Source organism: Argopecten irradians, chromosome 6 (assembly GCF_041381155.1).
Source record: "Argopecten irradians isolate NY chromosome 6, Ai_NY, whole genome shotgun sequence".
Classification (NCBI taxonomy): Eukaryota; Metazoa; Mollusca; class Bivalvia; order Pectinida; family Pectinidae; genus Argopecten; species Argopecten irradians.
Window position 1 is genome coordinate 47,165,972 of NC_091139.1, and position 20,897 is coordinate 47,186,868.

Genomic DNA, 20,897 nt, shown 5'->3' on the forward strand with positions numbered 1-20,897 from the left:
GGACGGGTCGCCAAACTCGGGCTGGGGACGGGTAATCTGGTGATAGAACAAATAGAAATACATAAGGACGGGTCGTCAAACTCGGGCTGGGGACGGGTAATCTGGTGAGAGAACATATAGAAATACATAAGGACGGGCCGTCAAACTCGGGCTGGGGTCGGGTAATCTGGTGATAGAACAAATAGAAATACATAAGGACGGGTCGTCAAACTCGGGCTGGGGACGGGTAATCTGGTGATAGAACAAATAGAAATACATAAGGACGGGTCGTCAAACTCGGGCTGGGGACGAGTAATCTGGTGATAGAACAAATAGAAATACATAAGGACGGGTCGTCAAACTCGGGCTGGGGACGGGTAATCTGGTGATAGAACAAATAGAAATACATAAGGACGGGTCGTCAAACTTGGGCTGGGGACGAGTAATCTGGTGATAGAACACATAGAAATACATAAGTACGGGTCGTCATACTCGGGCTGGGGACGGGTAATCTGGTGATAGAACAAATAGAAATACATAAGGACGGGTCGTCAAACTCGGGCTGGGGACGGGTAATCTGGTGATAGAACAAATAGAAATACATAAGGACGGGTCGTCAAACTCGGGCTGGGGACGGGTAATCTGGTGATAGAACAAATAGAAATACATAAGGACGGGTCGTCAAACTCGGGCTGGGGACGGGTAATCTGGTGATAGAACAAATAGAAATACATAAGGACGGGTCGTCAAACTCGGGCTGGAGACGAGTAATCTGGTGATAGAACAAATAGAAATACATAAGTACGGGTCGCCATACTCGGGCTGGGGACGGGTAATCTGGTGATAGAACAAATAGAATTATATAAGTACGGGTCGCCAAACTCGGGCTGGGGACGGGTAATCTGGTGATAGAACAAATAGATTTATATAAGTACGGGTCGTCAAACTCGGGCTGGGGACGGGTAGAATGGTGAGAGAACAAATAGAAATATATAAGTACGGGTCGCCATACTCGGGCTGGGGACGGGTAATCTGGTGATAGAACAAATATAAATATACATGGGGACGGGTAATCTGCAGAAGTAAGGAAAATAAAAGTCATCAGGATACCTTTATTGTGTTTAGTTGAACCAAACAGTAAAATAGTGAATAACAAAAATATTTATTAATTAAACATGCGGGTAATCTGATATAAACATTTGTCAAACAATTTTATTAAAGATATGTACATCTTAGAAATCAAAAGTGTCTTGTATTATTATTTTTTAAATGTTTTTTTGGAAGTAGGAGTTCATACCATAGAATAAAATGGAAGAGCAAACATATGTCGTCTGCTCGTGTTTGCTCTATTCTCACCCAAATATACCTTACAGTAAATTCCGAACAAAAAAGTCAACTAGAGGGATACTAAGACTTACCATAGTATCGTTTTCGTTGACAATCGTAGCTCATACCGGCCAACAACCCAGCCACGACAGTACACATTGTTGTATAGGCGAAAACACCAAGGTATTTACTCACTGTAAAACAGGGACATCGAGAAACTGAGGTAAATAGGGGGTGGTACAGGGATCTTATCTGACGAGGGACCCTATTTACCATCCAGAATGTGAGTTTATATAATTATAAATATCTATTATTTTGTGAAATAAATCCATGTTATTTCCCCTTTTTTTTATAGATTTATCATTCCAACTTTATTCTATATTCCGTTGCAAATAATAATTGTACCTAGACGTTCCATTGAAAGCTTTGAACAAATTCATACTTTATTTGTACTTTACAAAGAGATTAATCAAAACAAGGATACACCTACCGACTTGTTTTTGATCTGACAATTGTTCTAGGTTAACGTTGATCAGTCCTATAAATGTAACAAATGTCACGGTATTGATACTCATCCAGGCCACGTGCAGGAGATAGGTCACAGAACATATACACGTGCGTATAGATGTCTCATCGGTCTCTCTTTGATCCTGAAAACCTAAAAAACGAGCGTTTTTCTTCAATTAAAAAAAGATTGTATTAAAGGTTGTAATGACAAGCAGTAAAATAACAATGACAAGCAGTAAAATAACCATGACAAGCAGTAAAATAACCATGACAAGCAGTAAAATAACCATGACAAGCAGTAAAATAACCATGACAAGCAGTAAAATAACAGTGACAAGCAGTAAAATAACCATGACAAGCAGTAAAATAACCATGACAAGCAGTAAAATAACAATGACAAGCAGTAAAATAACAATGACAAGCAGTAAAATAACCATGACAAGCAGTAAAATAACCATGACAAGCAGTAAACCATCCATGACAAGCAGTAAAATAACAATGACAAGCAGTAAAAAAACAATGACAAGCAGTAAAATAACCATGACAAGCAGTAAAATAACCATGACAAGCAGTAAAATAACCATGACAAGCAGTAAAATAACCATGACAAGCAGTAAAATAACCATGACAAGCAGTAAAATAACCATGACAAGCAGTAAAATAACCATGACAAGCAGTAAAATAACAATGACAAGCAGTAAAATAACAATGACAAGCAGTAAAATAACCATGACAAGCAGTAAAATAACCATGACAAGCAGTAAAATAACAATGACAAGCAGTAAAATAACAATGACAAGCAGTAAAATAACAATGACAAGCAGTAAAATAACAGTGACAAGCAGTAAAATAACAATGACAAGCAGTAAAATAACAATGACAAGCAGTAAAATAACAATGACAACAGTTCAATCTAAGTACTATTACTCATTCTACAGAGTAATATATCTACCGAAACTCTTACTGACAAAAGCACACGCGCAAAAGAGCCTGACGTATTGAGAAGCTGAAAGAATTATTATCAAGACTCATTGAAGTATGTCTAGTTTTATTGGGTAAAGATGTATGTATCAATGAGCGATATCTGCCGAGAGAACATTCAGTAAATAGTTAAAGGTGGTGTTAAAGCTAATGTTAAAAACCCCACAGAAACTGCCCACAGCACTGTTTTTCTTTAAACATTGCATATCGATAGTACTACTAGTTGCCCCTTTAAATAAGAATACTGTTTCCTTTTGTGGTTTCAAAAAGGCCCAAAGGGCCAGAAATTAATTTTCAATAAAACTACCTTCTCAAATATGTCAAAATATATCATCCTTTGTTATATATTCTACATTTTGTATTTATGAATCATTTGATCATATACTTTATATCTGAGTCATTTGTTAAGATTTTGAAAGGAAGAGTTTGTTTTGAATAATTATTGTAGCAAAAAAATAAATACTTTTGGGGAAAATGGAAAACGAAATATTGCTCTTTGTCATCTCATTTCACCCTATTAAAGGAGGTGTCCACAATTTTGCTCTGCATTAAAAATACTGTCAGAACATTCTCTGTCTATGTGTAATTTAGTTTCAAAATTAAAATCCGGGAAAACAATTTTGGGTGATTTATATATAGCGAATGGAGGTAGCAACATAACTCTGTTACATGTATACCTAGCTAAACATCTCCAGTTTAAAATTTCAGAGTCAAATTATTTAGTGCATAATAATAATTTTGGATGATAAATATAATGGTGACACTTTCGAACTGTTTGGTTTCCATGGTAAACAAATGTGCGACTCTGATTGGTTGAACTTTAGAATTTTTAGATATAATTAAAAATTGGTACATATGGGTTATTAAGTATGCCGAAATACTAATGTCATGGTAACAAAATAAAGGACCCTGATTGATCAAATTAAGATTGAAGCCTTTGTGGTGTTGGTATTCTTAATTTAAACATGTTTTATTTGAAAAATGTAACTCTGCTTCACTCTTAATTACAAATAAATCTAATTTCAAATAATTTTTATCTCTCTAAGAGGGAAAGATGAATTAAAATATTAATTTGTATCTTTTGAATTTGAGTTACAAACAAAAATACATTTATTTCCTATCATCATTTGATTTCTGATATTAAAAGAGAAACCATTTGTTTTACCCAAGAGCATATGTAGTTGTTAGACTTTTTTGTACTGTCAGAGAAAATGATAAAATTAATAATATATTAATTTTATAGAAGACATGTAAGTTTACCAAATTCTATAACTATAATGTTTTATTACGGTAACTATGGTCAATTTTCAATTTACAGTCACCTATGACAAATTTGATTTCTTTAGAAAATCCACTCTACCTACTTTTCAGCCTTTGAAATGCTATTTTCCCGGATTTCATTTTCTTAATTTTTTAAAGTATCTGATATGAGATAATACATATGACATGTTATTCAAATGATTTAAAAGTGTGGACAAAATCAATAAATTCCAAATATTTGGTGCAAAGTTCTATTTGTAATCAAAATTAGTATATATCATAAAAAAATGGGTATACAATAAAGAATGAAGTATCGTTCATTAAGAAAACTAATAAAACAATAAAAAGTATGTTCAAAAGGTGGTTACAATGGGTCGCCTAAACACATATCAAGAATATTGTTAGAAAACACCATTTTAGGCCCCTTTTTTGCTTTTTTAAAAAGTAGCGATGCATCGAGACCTATAACACTGCCAAATTTGGGAAAAAATCGGAGCGTGGGCAGATTTTGCAACCCCACCTATTCTATATGCTTTAATTCAGACAAAAACTATCATAAAAAACGTTAGGATATGTCTTTTCTAGTTTGACGAAACCCCATCACTAAATATTTGTCTGGTAAAAACTCATCTTTGAATATATGCCTGACGAAAAGTCATCACTACATATTTGACGAATACCTTTCATTGAATATTTGTCCGACAAAAACTATATCATTGAATATATGTCTGACGAAAACTCATCACTTAATATTTTTCTGACGAAAAATATTTGACGAAAAATATTTGTCAGACGAAAACCTAAATACTTTTAAATTATGTGTCTGATTTTTGTCTGCTCGAAAACTGTCGAACTAAGTAACCAGGAAGTAGCTCTATATATAGATTCATCCAGATTGAGAAATAACACAACATCTGCAGAAGCCAGTCTTCATTTTTGTTAAGTAACTAGTATTCAGGATACATGCTATTGGCTGAATGTCACATATTTTCCGGGTATCAGTGTTCATGCAAAGCTTTGATGATTTTTCTTTAATTTTTTCGGCACCAAGAAAGGAACATAAACCGAATTCGTCAAAACACAAACGCTACCAATTACACCCCCTCCCACACATACACACTCACACCTACCTACACACCCTTTACACACGCACACCCTAACACCTACATACACACGTACATGTATATTCTTGTAGCATACAACAGAGCCATCCTTATAAGCCACTCAAGATATTATGATAATGTCCCAGCGACATTGATTGCAATGGCAAACACGTGCAGCTACAGATAGCTTGTGTTTCCGGTACTTAGTTACGATATCTTTATTATAATAAACCTATACTTTATTTCAATAAAGTCATTTGGTGCGTGACCTTCGATGTAAATATAATTGACTGTGAAGTGTCTCTCTGTTTGTTACATCTCAGCGTCCTTAGTCTGTGGAACAGCCTATATTAAGTTAGACGTGATTGTGTGATAAGTCGAGATGTATTTACGGACTGTTGCGTCAATTATCACACCGGCTACCTTGGTGTAACACGATAATGCCAAAACAGAAGGGCAATAGTTCAGCAGTCGTCTCTCCCTCACCACTACACGGGAATGTACCAAGCGACCGGCACAGTTACTGTCTATATCATGATGTAATTATGTGTAATTGTGGGGACTCAATGTTAGTTTGTGTTTAGACGGATAACTGAGCAATTATCTATCGGCACCCTTGTGATCAAAGTAAGTAATCACATCCATGACGGGATCAATAAAATAAAATAATCGACCCTTGAATATTTGAACATTTTGAGATTATGACTATTTTATTTCGCGACTTATGTTTTCAGACACATCTTACAATTACAAGTTTGTGAAATATATTATTATGGGGAATAATTACTATAAAAACAACGCAAATCATACATCAGCAACACAGTATAAATAGAGGGATTCAAATGAAATTCTCGTTTATACTGGTGAACTTAAATTGCTCGCAATATATGATGTAGTCATTTTTTGTAATATGGACAGATGTGGATGACAGAATACTATAAACCAAGTAAACTGCCGGCTAGTGATTATCACGGATTTACTTTGATCGCCAGTAAACTGCCGGCTACTGATTATCACGGATTTACTTTGATCGCCAGTAAACTGACGGCTAGTGATTATCACGGATTTACTTTGATCGCCAGTAAACTGCCGGCTACTGATTATCACGGATTTACTTTGATCGCCAGTAAACTGCCGGCTAGTGATTATCACGGATTTACTTTGATCGCCAGTAAACTGCCGGCAAGTGATCATTACGGATTTACTTTGATCGCCAGTAAACTGCCGGTTAGGGAGTTAATTTGATCACTAGTAAACTGGCGGCTACTGATTATCACGGATTTACTTTGATCGCCAGTAAACTGCCGGCTAGTGATTATCACGGATTTACTTTGATCGCCAGTAAACTGCCGGCTAGTGATTATCACGGATTTACTTTGATCGCCAGTAAACTGACGGCTAGTGATTATCACGGATTTACTTTGATCGCCAGTAAACTGGCGGCTAGTGATTATCACGGATTTACTTTGATCGCCAGTAAACTGGCGGCTAGTGATTATCACGGATTCACTTTGATCGCCAGTAAACTGCCGGCTAGTGATTATCACGGATTTACTTTGATCGCCAGTAAACTGGCGGCTAGTGATTATCACGGATTTACTTTGATCGCCAGTAAACTGCCGGCTAGTGATTATCACGGATTTACTTTGATCGCCAGTAAACTGCCGGCTAGTGATTATCACGGATTTACTTTGATCGCCAGTAAACTGCCGGCAAGTGATCATTACGGATTTACTTTGATCGCCAGTAAACTGGCGGCTACTGATTATCACGGATTTACTTTGATCGCCAGTAAACTGCCGGCTAGTGATTATCACGGATTTACTTTGATCGCCAGTAAACTGACGGCTAGTGATTATCACGGATTTACTTTGATCGCCAGTAAACTGGGGGCTAGTGATTATCACGGATTTACTTTGATCGCCAGTCAACTGCACTCGAAGGAAAGGTGGTTTACTGTATAAGGTACTTAATGAAAAGAAAAAAAACCAAAGAAACTTAATGGCGATACTGATGCACCATACCTTTTAACTCTGATAAAAGTCGACCACTTTTGATTTCCAGTTCACATGACTTTCGCCGTATCTTTTGTTTAGTGATGTAAGACTTGGGCAGAAATAGGATGGTGCTAACGCTCAGCATGACGAGACCTAGGGCGGCCAGACACACATAAAATATCCGCCGGGACATTCCGTTCTCGTTGGCAATCTAAAACACACACAATTGAAATATATGCATATTTACATAAGGTATATACCTTAAAGGATAATTCAATGTTTCCCTATTCAACCAGAAAAAGAAAACTGTACATAAAACAGATTACAATAACATTTTGTATGAGTACAGATACCAGTGTTTACTGATGTACAAGGCCATCGTACTATAGATATAATACAGATACTAGTGTTTACTGATGTACAAAGCCATCGTACTATAGATATAATACAGATACCAGTGTTTACTGATGTACAAAGCCATCGTACTATAGATATAATACAGATACCAGTGTTTACTGATGTACAAGGCCATCGTACTATAGATATAATACAGATACCAGTGTTTACTGATGTACAAAACCATCGTACTATAGATATAATACAGATACCAGTGTTTACTGATGTACAAGGCCATCGTACTATAGATATAATACAGATACCAGTGTTTACTGATGTACAAAACCATCGTACTACAGATACAATACAGATACCAGTGTTTACTGATGTACAAGGCCATTGTACTAAAGATACAATACAGATACCAGTGTTTACTGATGTACAAGGCCATTGTACTAAAGATACAATACAGATACCAGTGTTTACTGATGTACAAAACCATCGTACTATAGAAATAATACAGATACCAGTGTTTACTGATGTACAAAACCATCGTACTATAGATATAATACAGATACCAGTGTTTACTGATGTACAAAGCCATCGTACTATAGATATAATACAGATACCAGTGTTTACCTGTTTACCTGTTTACAATGTCGTCACGCTAACTAGCCATTATTTATTTATATAGCCACTCTCCCGTTACCTACATACTATGTTGAAGTAGCGAGAATGTAAAGGTTGAAAAATATGTCAAAATTAGAAACAAAGGTAGTGATATTGGAATCACCAAAATTGTATTTATATAAAAAATAGCATATCGTAGTGAATTTGATATCACCAACATTGTATTTATATAAACAATACCATATCTTAGTGAATTTGATATCACCAACATTGTATTTATATAAACAATACCATATCTTAGTGAATTTGATATCACCAACATTGTATTTATATAAATAACAGCATATCTTAGTGATATTGATACCACCAACATTGTATCTATATAAACGATATCATATCTTTCTGAAATCAAAAGTAGGAATGCATGATCAGGCACATGATAAACATTATATGAAATACACATGCATGTGTGCGACATTATAGATGTGTGTTTGAAATCTCTGTAGGTTTGACAGTCTAAAGTGTGTCAATTGTTGTTAAATTATGCAATGTTGATATTCTTATTATAACCCTGATATTTGATATTTATATTGTAAATTTTGTTATTCTTAAGTTTAAGAAATACAGGTTTAAATTAATTATTAAATTTTACATAATATGATTAGTCATAATCGATCAGTTTTTTATATAGAGCATGCACGTTATTCTTACATTAAAACACGAAAAGAGTTTTAATTAAATTCAGCAACTATTATATGGCAAAAAGGTATTGATGATATGACTTTAAAATATCATATGTTGTATGACTCACACACACATTTAATCATCAACCTTTCTTGTCTATTCCAGTACGATTCAGTGAAATAGCACAATATTCTCTTGGTAATGTTACCAGATGAAATTAGACAGTTATTAAACAGTTAAGCAGTTAGGTAACATTTACCATTATTATTCTGTCAGACAAAATGTTATTTAGTTCCTACCAAGGAGGAAATCATGAGAATATAAAACCTTCTCGAACCAATGATATATATTTAATACATCCAGATATATTGCTTACACGACAGGTTTTCTATATTATTAGCTGTCATAAGAGACTAATACCAGAGAAACAAATGAAACCTTGTGTCTAAGGGTAAGTGTGATTTGTTACTATCTACTAAGTGTTTTCTTTGTCTGAATTCATCATATCTAACTACTTATCTGCCGTAATGCATATGTCATGACGTTGATGCATTGATATTTATTTTCATGAAATGTTCAACAGCCAACATGTTTTGTTATATATTTAATATGACCTGTTGTGATGTTTAGTTTCGTTTTAATGCCGATATACTCTTACCTTCATTATCTGTTGAACAACGGATGAGGAATCAAACAACCCACAGTACAGCGCCACCACTGTTGATTGTAGGCGCGGGAATAAATTCGCTACCTACAATAAAGGCAGAAAACACATTTACTTATTAATGGAATGTGATATACAAATATACCAAATAAATCAAAGGCATTAAGGTCTTTATTGATATGGCACTTGTTCATATTTATCTTGCGTCCTGTATAAATCCACTTTTTGTGATTATCAGCATGATGCTTTGTTTACATAAGTTTATGCTGCAATACCAACGTGTTTACATATATAATGAATAAAGTAATAATTATCGTTAAGACGGAACAGCCATTTGAATGATCATTTTCTGTTTTCGCTGTTACAACACTTGTGACGTCACAATGATATAATGACATCATAATAAGCGGATGGCAGTTCATACACTGACGAATGCCAACTGCGCTTGGTGAGGATACATTGTACATAGTGGGGATGCATTGAAAATGTAAGTATTGAAATGTATTCTTGTAGCATACAATAGGGCCATCCTTATAAGACACCTGGGATATAATTAGAATGTTATTGGAAATGTAAGTATTCAAAATTGCATATGTTTCGTTGAATGCTAAGGTAAGAAGTAAATCAGTTTACTGGGTATCATTAAAGGATTTCTCAAACAGTTACTGACAAGCAATGATATCATTTATACGTGTGATTTTAAGCTTCAGTTTTTTCACACACTGACCAGGTGAGGCAGTCCGTCTGTGTAGATGATAACAATAAGGCGTTAATAACTGTCCTATAACGAGATCACCTCTTCAGTGGAGGGATACTGTTCAGCTAGTCATTCGAAAAAACATTTGTTTCAGCTAGTCATTCGACCACGACGCGTCAATACACAGACTGTACGCAGTGTCTAAAGTGTCAGATATGAGATTAGTATTGGTTGGAATTGATCATAAAACCTGTTATTAACATTTTTGTGTTAGATTTAATCCTGAAAATCAAATGATGATTTTCCCTAACAACATGCTGGGCTAATCGTTAGAGAACATGTACAACTGACCAGACATACCAGGTTGTAGGACAGTTTGATTAGGTGAATTATCACTCGTGCTCTCAATGAGCCACGAAGATGAAGAATAGGTCACTTCCTGATTTTCCTGATTAGTGTGCAGATATTTTGGTTGTGTATATTATAGTGTAGAGATGTCGATGAACCCATGAGGCAGTGGTTATTAGGCCACTAGGTCAACACGTTCATCCTGCGTGTCATACAGGTACATCTTTGTGCATGGCAGTATGTAAGCACGCGTACACCACGCGCGTTCATGTAGGTATATTTAGAACTATCAAAATATGATTACCGACGAGTCTTTAAGCAGCCACTACCCTAATACCTAAAATTCTGCTAAGTCGCATACATCGATATAATCAGATATACATGTTATCCTCGTTCAAAACTTTTGTTATTTTCGAGGTTTGATGCGGCACTGCGAATCAATTATAATGAAATGAATAACGATATTCCTTAACCAAGAAATTTAAACTGTCTATCGACTCTATGCCGTTTGTATAAATGTACTGTAAAGACAATGTGTTGACGCAGCAAATCGATTTACGTCAAGTAGGTTCACGGTCAGTGCTAAACGTGCTCAACAATAAATAAAAGGGACATCACAGCATATGAATTTGAATCATTCCCTTCAGTCTCTAAATCATCATGTCACTGCATGAACTCCGCTTTATTGGTTTTCAAAGTCTCGTACAAAGTATATGTTACATAATACTGTATTTTTCCATCTTCATGTGAGTCTCTATTTTCAGTTTTATATAATACTATAAAAGGCTTTCTACACATATAATAACATGCACTTGTTACTATCTATGTAGGTGCTGTGTCCTATGTAAAAACGTAACATAACGTTACAAAATATACAAACTCTATATGACATTACCTAAATCACCCAAAACCAGATACCTGGAGTTAGATTTCATTATAATATACTATACCATTACCTGAATGATTGGTATATTGTTAAGAACTAGGTGCGCGACCTTGACCTTTAAATGCTAATCATGCCTGTTTGATCTCCTATAAAACACCATGCACATCACTATTATATAGCTGATAATCTAGTAGGGCGGGTATTTTGCAGTGAATCAATTGATCTACTTAGACGTCTCAAGGTAAATGACGTGTACCCAGGCTTGTCAGTGTATCTTATGTCTACTTAGGCTTGTCTCAGGGTAAATGACGTGTACTCAGGCTTGTCAATGTATCTTATGTCTACTTAGGCTTGTCTCAGGGTAAATGACGTGTACTCAGGCTTGTCAATGTATCTTATGTCTACTTAGGCGGCTTGTCTCTTAGACGTCTCAAGGTAAATGACGTGTACCCAGGCTTGTCAATGTATCTTATGTCTACTTAGGCTTGTCTCAGGGTAAATGACGTGTACCCAGGCTTGTCAATGTATCTTATGTCTACTTAGGCTTGTCTCAGGGTAAATGACGTGTACCCAGGCTTGTCAATGTATCTTATGTCTACTTAGGCTTGTCTCAGGGTAAATGACGTGTACTCAGGCTTGTCAATGTATCTTATGTCTACTTAGGCTTGTCTCAGGGTAAATGACGTGTACTCAGGCTTGTCAGTGTATCTTATGTCTACTTAGGCTTGTCTCAGGGTAAATGACGTGTACACAGGCTTGTCAATGTATCTTATGTCTACTTAGGCTTGTCTCAGGGTAAATGACGTGTACTCAGGCTTGTCAATGTATCTTATGTCTACTTAGGCTTGTCTCAGGGTAAATGACGTGTACACAGGCTTGTCAATGTATCTTATGTCTACTTAGGCTTGTCTCAGGGTAAATGACGTGTACTCCAGGCTTGTCATGTATCTTATGTCTACTTAGGCTTGTCTCAGGGTAAATGACGTGTACTCAGCTTGTCATGTCACTATTGTGCTATTCTACTTAGGCTTGTCTCAGGGTAAATGACGTGTACTAGGCTTGTCATTACTTATGTCTACTTAGGCTTGTCTCAGGGTAAATGACGTGTACTCAGGCTTGTCAATGTATCTTATGTCTACTTAGGCTTGTCTCAGGGTAAATGACGTGACAAGGCTTGTCAATATCTATGTCTACTTAGGCTTGTCTCAGGGTAAATGACGTGAACTAGGCTTGTCAATATAACTGATGTCTACTTAGGCTTGTCTCAGGGTAAATGACGTGTACTCAGGCTTGTCAATGTATCTTATGTCTACTTAGGCTTGTCTCTGGGTAAATGACGTGCACTAAGGCTTGTCAATATAACTGATGTCTACTTAGACGTCTCAGGGTAAATGACGTGTACACAGGCTTGTCAATGTATCTTATGTCTACTTAGGCTTGTCTCTGGGTAAATGACGTGTACACAGGCTTGTCAATGTATCTTATGTCTACTTAGGCTTGTCTCAGGGTAAATGACGTGTACTCAGGCTTGTCAGTGTATCTTATGTCTACTTAGGCTTGTCTCAGGGTAAATGACGTGAACTAAGGCTTGTCAATATAACTGATGTCTACTTAGACGTCTCAGGGTAAATGACGTGTACTCAGGCTTGTCAATGTATCTTATGTCTACTTAGGCTTGTCTCTGGGTAAATGACGTGCACTAAGGCTTGTCAATATAACTGATGTCTACTTAGACGTCTCAGGGTAAATGACGTGTACTCAGGCTTGTCAGTGTATCTTATGTCTACTTAGGCTTGTCTCAGGGTAAATGACGTGTACTCAGGCTTGTCAGTGTATCTTATGTCTACTTAGGCTTGTCTCAGGGTAAATGACGTGTACCCAGGCTTGTCAGTGTATCTTATGTCTACTTAGGCTTGTCTCAGGGTAAATGACGTGTACCCAGGCTTGTCAGTGTATCTTATGTCTACTTAGGCTTGTCTCAGGGTAAATGACGTGTACTCAGGCTTGTCAGTGTATCTTATGTCTACTTAGGCTTGTCTCAGGGTAAATGACGTGTACTCAGGCTTGTCAGTGTATCTTATGTCTACTTAGGCTTGTCTCAGGGTAAATGACGTGTACTCAGCTGTCATGTACTATGTCTACTTAGTTGTCTCAGGGTAAATGACGTGTACCAGCTTGTCAGTGTATCTTATGTCTACTTAGGCTTGTCTCAGGGTAAATGACGTGTACCAGGCTGTCAGTGTATCTTATGTCTACTTAGGCTTGTCTCAGGGTAAATGACGTGTACTCAGGCTTGTCAGTGTATCTTATGTCTACTTAGGCTTGTCTCAGGGTAAATGACGTGTACCACTGTATGTCAGTGTATCTTATGTCTACTTAGGCTTGTCTCAGGGTAAATGACGTGTACTCAGGCTTGTCAGTGTATCTTATGTCTACTTAGGCTTGTCTCAGGGTAAATGACGTGTACCCAGGCTTGTCAGTGTATCTTATGTCTACTTAGGCTTGTCTCAGGGTAAATGACGTGTACCCAGGCTTGTCAGTGTATCTTATGTCTACTTAGGCTTGTCTCAGGGTAAATGACGTGTACTCAGGCTGTCAGTGTATCTTATGTCTACTTAGGCTTGTCTCAGGGTAAATGACGTGTACCCAGGCTTGTCAGTGTATCTTATGTCTACTTAGGCTTGTCTCAGGGTAAATGACGTGTACTCAGGCTTGTCAGTGTATCTTATGTCTACTTAGGCTTGTCTCAGGGTAAATGACGTGTACTCAGGCTTGTCAGTGTATCTTATGTCTACTTAGGCTTGTCTCAGGGTAAATGACGTGTACCCAGGCTTGTCAGTGTATCTTATGTCTACTTAGGCTTGTCTCAGGGTAAATGACGTGTACCCAGGCTTGTCAGTGTATCTTATGTCTACTTAGGCTTGTCTCAGGGTAAATGACGTGTACCCAGGCTTGTCAGTGTATCTTATGTCTACTTAGGCTTGTCTCAGGGTAAATGACGTGTACTCAGGCTTGTCAGTGTATCTTATGTCTACTTAGGCTTGTCTCAGGGTAAATGACGTGTACTCAGGCTTGTCAGTGTATCTTATGTCTACTTAGGCTTGTCTCAGGGTAAATCAGGCTTGTCAATGTATCTTATGTCTACTTAGGCTTGTCTCAGGGTAAATGACGTGTACTCAGCCTTGTCAGTGTATCTTATGTCTACTTAGGCTTGTCGGGGTAAATGATGCATTATTTAGAAGTATTGATTAATAACACTGCTTTAATTATAAAACAATAATATTGCATATAATGTACATATACCCCTTACCGAGTATTTGATGTACAGAGGAGTCTGAGGAGTCTGGATAGTCCTGTACCAGAATACTTGTATCTTAATGTGTCATCAAGCCTTTGTAATGATAGTGCCCCCTGTTGAACCCTGGTTATCAATGTTATCGCATAGGTACATAGACTGACCAGTGACACTCGTGTATCATTTCAATACGGTAGTTTGACCATTGGTAGCTTGTTATCAGAGAAGAGATCAGTTACAAGGATGTATTCTTCTGATGTTTCAGTCTCGTTTCGATAAAGAACAAAGAAGTTATGAGATTTTCAAATAAAATCTATCAATATCTGTAGCAAGTTGCCAGTTGCAAACTTTATTTTTAGCAGATTTTTTATACGGAGTTTTTAAGAAATGACCAATTTTCGGCCATTTTGAAAATGTGCTTTTTTCGCTTTGAGTAGAGTCAAAGTTTTACCATTTTTTGCTTATATTATTTTTACTAAAATAATCACTGCACGAGCATTTTTAGCTGTATCAAGTTATTTTTGCTGTAATTCTTTAATAACTTCGTGGTAATTAAAATGTTAAGCATTAATGTGTGAAATGGTACGCTTTGTCAATTTATTTTAACATTTGATGGTCATTTAAGAACTTTAATTTTTTACCCTAAAATATTGAAAAATAACAGATATTGAAATGGGGCAAAAAAGTAAGCACACGGACCTCCCATTTTTCTGCCTGATTTAGAAAGAGCAACCTTTTCTCTATTGATATGAACAATATTTCCAAAAGTTTAATACCAGAACTTTTTTGATATGGGTTAAATCTGGCAAATATGGCTGAAATGGTGCATTTTGTAGCTCAAAATTAAGGGGTAGGGGTAGCATATGTCGTTAATCTGAGATAAAATATAAGTCTTATCAATTATAACTGCTATATTTTGAAAAAAAAGACCACTGGAAAATAAATTATGCAAACATCCATGCATATCAAACACCTCATTAGGAAATTATGGTCAAAGTTTTACCATTTTTGCTTAAATTGTTTTTACTAAAATAATCACTGCACGAGCATTTTTAGCTGTATCAAGCTAATTTTTGCTGTAATTCTTTACTAATTTCGTGGTAATTAAAATATTAAGCATTAATGTGTGAAATGGTACGCGTTGTCAATTTATTTTAACATTTAATGGTCATTTAAGAACTTTAATTTTTACCCTAAAATATTGAAAAATAACAGATATTGAAATGGGGCAAAAAAGTAAGCACACGGACCTCCCATTTTCCTGGATATCGACGGAATTGACCACGTAAACCAAACTTAAGGACAAAAGAAATATCAGAAAGGTGATTCAGCAATCGTAAAAGAACTTAACCTCACTTAAAGAGAAATATATGTAAATATTTGGAGAGGAGGGAGCTAACACTACAGCACGTATGTGTAACTAGGAAACACCCTACTGCAATCCAGTACTATTTTAGCCCCTTCTTAACATAACTACATTGTATACGAGATAGCTGATTAATTTTGGGAGGTAATATATCGTAAGTGGTTTTATCTTGTTTTTAAGCTAAATTAAAACGATGACTTACCTGAATGTTGGTGGCAAAAATAACTAAACCAGAGACAGCAATGCCACACAGCCCTGGGCACAGCAGCCAAGGAACCTCTGGTAATAGGATTAATAGTAATATTAGAGAAGGTTAGGCTAAATACTACACAATATAAGTATTCATTATAAGTAATCACAAATAATATAATTTTTCATTTTCCTTTTATTGCAAATTTAAGGCATTACATCAAGAAACAAACGCATTATATTGCATTTTAATTTTATTAAAATCAGCAAACACCGTGATAGATAAGAGACACCAACAGACCTACCTTTTGTCGCGAACGCCACACACAACGCTCCACACACAAACATGAACCTAGAAAATGTCAGGAAAATGCATTTAATTACTCGTCATGACTATCTCTCTTTATTATATAATATACAAAAGCACCTCGATGATGTTGTTTTACGAGATGCTATATCATCGAACATTTATGATAATTATCATTTGGACAACAATAGGTATACTAAACACATACAAATGAAGAAATGTATATGTTTGCCTTTCGCGCATATGTAATCAGTCTATCAATGTTTGTCTCTACGTAAATACTGTATAACATGCACTATTCGTGTGTGTTTTAAATTAATAATTAATAAACACAATTAATAACAAATTATTTATACATTTTCCCATATAATTTATTATCTTTACTCAAATTTAAATGCTCCCTGATTCATTAATATAATTCTAAGGGTAGGAACGTGAGGATGTGTGTGAGAGAGTGCAAGGATGTGTATACTAATTAAATTGTAATTTGATGTTTAAATTGTATTTATAACATGTTGTACATTACTGGAAGAGGGAAAGGTTTGATACAGGCACTGCCTGTTACCCCCATTGTGTATAATTTATATATACAATAAAATATTTTGAATTGATTCGTGTGTGTTTTAGTTTGTGGTAACTTTAACATCATTTTGTGGATTGAAGATTTGGCGGTTAGCTGAAGGATAAATAGCAACAATTATATAAAAACAGTCGTTTCTATTTCATGGTATTTATCATAGCATCCTCGAAAACAACGCACATTTCATTTTAAACACGAACATTTCATTTTAAACAACGAACATTTCATTTTAAACAACGAACATTTCATTTTATACAACCAACTTTTCATTTTAAACAATTTTCATTTTCATACCAGCTAACTTTAAAGATAATAAATTGGCCTAAACGTAGCGACATCAAGTGTAATAAGACCATGTTATATGGCGAAATGTAGGAGGATGAACAAGAGGAGGAAGACTGGCATTATTAATATGGCACGACATAATGACACTGACTACTAGTTCAGTCATAATGTGACTGACCACGAGTTCGAACGTTTACTTATGACACTGTCCCATCTACAACCGTATACCACATAAACGTACGAATGTGACTGACCACGAGTTCGAACGTTTACTTATGACACTGTCCCATCTACAACCGTATACCACATAAACGTACGAATGTGACTGACCACGAGTTCGAACGTTTATGACACTGTCCCATCTACACCCGTATACCACATAAACGTACGAATGTGACTGACCACGAGTTCGAACGTTTACTTATGACACTGTCCCATCTACAACCGTATACCACATAAACGTACGAATGTGACTGACCACGAGTTCGAACGTTTATGACACTGTCCCATCTACACCCGTATACCACATAAACGTACGAATGTGACTGACCACGAGTTCGAACGTTTATGACACTGTCCCATATACACCCGTATACCACATAAACGTACGAATGTGACTGACCACGAGTTCGAACGTTTACTTATGACACTGTCCCATCTACACCCGTATACCACATAAACGTACGAATGTGACTGACCACGAGTTCGAACGTTTATGACACTGTCCCATCTACACCCGTATACCACATAAACGTACGAATGTGACTGACCACTAGTTCGAACGTTTATGACACTGTCCCATATACACCCGTATACCACATAAACGTACGAATGTGACTGACCACTAGTTCGAACGTTTATGACACTGTCCCATCTACACCCGTATACCACATAAACGTACGAATGTGACTGACCACAGTTCGAACGTTTATGACACTGTCCCATCATACAACCACGTATTACACCTATACCACATAAACGTACGAATGTGACTGACCATTAGTTCGAACGTTTATGACACTGTCCCATCTACACCCGTATACCACATAAACGTACGAATGTGACTGACCACTAGTTCGAACGTTTATGACACTGTCCCATATACACCCGTATACCACATAAACGTACGAATGTGACTGACCATTAGTTCGAACGTTTATGACACTGTCCCATCTACACCCGTATACCACATAAACGTACGAATGTGACTGATCACGAGTTCGAACGTTTATGACACTGTCCCATGATCTACACCCGTATACCACATAAACGTACGAATGTGACTGGCCACTAGTTCGAACGTTTATGACACTGTCCCATCTACACCCGTATACCACATAAACGTACGAATGTGACTGACCACGAGTTCGAACGTTTATGACACACTGTCCCATCTACACCCGTATACCACATAAACGTACGAATGTGACTGACCACTAGTTCGAACGTTTATGACACTGTCCCATCTACACCCGTATACCACATAAACGTACGAATGTGACTGACCACGAGTTCGAACGTTTATGACACTGTCCCATCTACACCCGTATACCACATAAACGTACGAATGTGACTGACCACGAGTTCGAACGTTTATGACACTGTCCCATGATCTACACCCGTATACCACATAAACGTACGAATGTGACTGACCACTAGTTCGAACGTTTATGACACTGTCCCATCTACACCCGTATACCACATAAACGTACGAATGTGACTGACCACGAGTTCGAACGTTTATGACACTGTCCCATCTACACCCGTATACCACATAAACGTACGAATGTGACTGACCACTAGTTCGAACGTTTATGACACTGTCCCATCTACACCCGTATACCACATAAACGTACGAATGTGACTGACCACTAGTTCGAACGTTTATGACACTGTCCCATCTACACCCGTATACCACATAAACGTACGAATGTGACTGACCACTAGTTCGAACGTTTATGACACTGTCCCATGATCTACAACCGTATACCACATAAACGTACGAATGTGACTGAGCACCACATTTTACCAATATATATATATAAGTATACTACGCTAGAAATCTCCGGAAGTAATGAGCAATTTATATACAGCTTGGTTTAATGTTATACTGTTGAATAATGGATATGAAAATCATTAAACCGGCACCACGCCTCAATATTCAATCACCACAGATATGATAAGACCATCACAGATATCATGACAGGACGAAATAGACTTTATATCATTCATTTGTATTTATTCGCCTAGCCTATCCAATACTAATGTACTACCGCTAGCCTCTATGTAAACACATCGCTACCCGATTAACCTTGAGTATTGACCTAGAATGCACACAAATACAACTGCTAAGTACGTTGGTCAGCAAGTGACAGGTTTTGTAAATAATACACAAACATTTTTATAATGTGTATTGTTACTTACGTGAAGATGTGCCTGGTGACCTGTGTTCCGAGACGGGTGGTTAGCTCGCCTAAAAACGCCATGGATAAGTACATAAATGCTACTGCTACAGAGAACCAGAGATTGAGCTTGGATTCCTGTTGTGGACAGGTGGGAGCTGTCGTCTGCGCGCTGACCCATCGTCTTTGGTGATCTGAATCCTGGAGGTCGTCCTGGTACACAGTAACTATAGTATTATTTGTGACATTATATTCCTGTTCAGCAGGTGTTATGACACTTAAGCATTCTTCGTAATAAAAACCCTCCTCTTTTAAAACAAAAACCAGTGACCCCCAGCCGTATATAATTCCTCCAAAGAAAAGAATTTCTACTGCACACCACACAGCACAGAGCAGTCTACATCTAATGTACAGCTTCATATCGCCTGGACGGGTACGAACTGCCTGCACATATTACCTACCAGCTGACTGAATCATGTGTGTTTTCATATGTTTTAGGTGTATACACTCACATACGTAGTACGAAGAACCAATACACTAAGATCCGCTCCGTTAATATAACTTCAGTGGACTTCATTATGACATGTCACAGTTGAAAGGATCCACCTGAAAGGTTGAAATAGTTAGCCGACGTATAAGTGTATGTATTGATTCGAATTACTAAAAGTCCTACAAAATATCATTACAAGAAGCGATGCGTTAAAAATATTTTATTCATATGACACGCATGCGTATATCATCGATACATTATTTATAAATAACGATACCTGTATGGGGTGCTGCTAAATTCAGGGTTTAATAAAATACTGCGAAGAGAATAGAATGGTCTAAAATTCCTAGTACGGCCAAACGTCGTGTGTATCACTGCATTTATAAACCTACAGCTGTCAACATTTGAACGATAGTCGTCCCAAGTCTATGTTTAGAAAGGTGACGGGAACTGGTTGAAACAGGTTCTGAACCAAATAACAGCGATCATGCAAAGTTAATCAAGTGATTGTTTACATACGGTAATCTCACAAAACATCTGACTAATTGTGGTTTTTTTTTAGTTTAAATAATATTGTAAATATTA

The 20,897-nt window shown here is 36.7% G+C and overlaps 1 protein-coding gene across 1 annotated transcript in view; it reads right to left on the bottom strand.

Annotated features, from left to right (window-relative positions):
* LOC138326091 (equilibrative nucleobase transporter 1-like) overlaps positions 1-20,536 on the bottom strand; it is a 32,535-nt gene extending 11,999 nt beyond the window's left edge. The window contains exons 1-7 of the mRNA XM_069272231.1: positions 19,845-20,536; positions 16,554-16,600; positions 16,262-16,338; positions 9,462-9,554; positions 7,181-7,364; positions 1,796-1,963; positions 1,398-1,499 (exon numbers count right to left, since the gene is read on the bottom strand). Of these exons, the coding sequence (XP_069128332.1) occupies positions 1,398-1,499; positions 1,796-1,963; positions 7,181-7,364; positions 9,462-9,554; positions 16,262-16,338; positions 16,554-16,600; positions 19,845-20,242 (1,069 nt within the window). The 5' untranslated portion in view covers positions 20,243-20,536. The remainder of the gene's footprint in view (positions 1-1,397; positions 1,500-1,795; positions 1,964-7,180; positions 7,365-9,461; positions 9,555-16,261; positions 16,339-16,553; positions 16,601-19,844) is intronic.
* Positions 20,537-20,897: the final 361 nt, after the last annotated feature.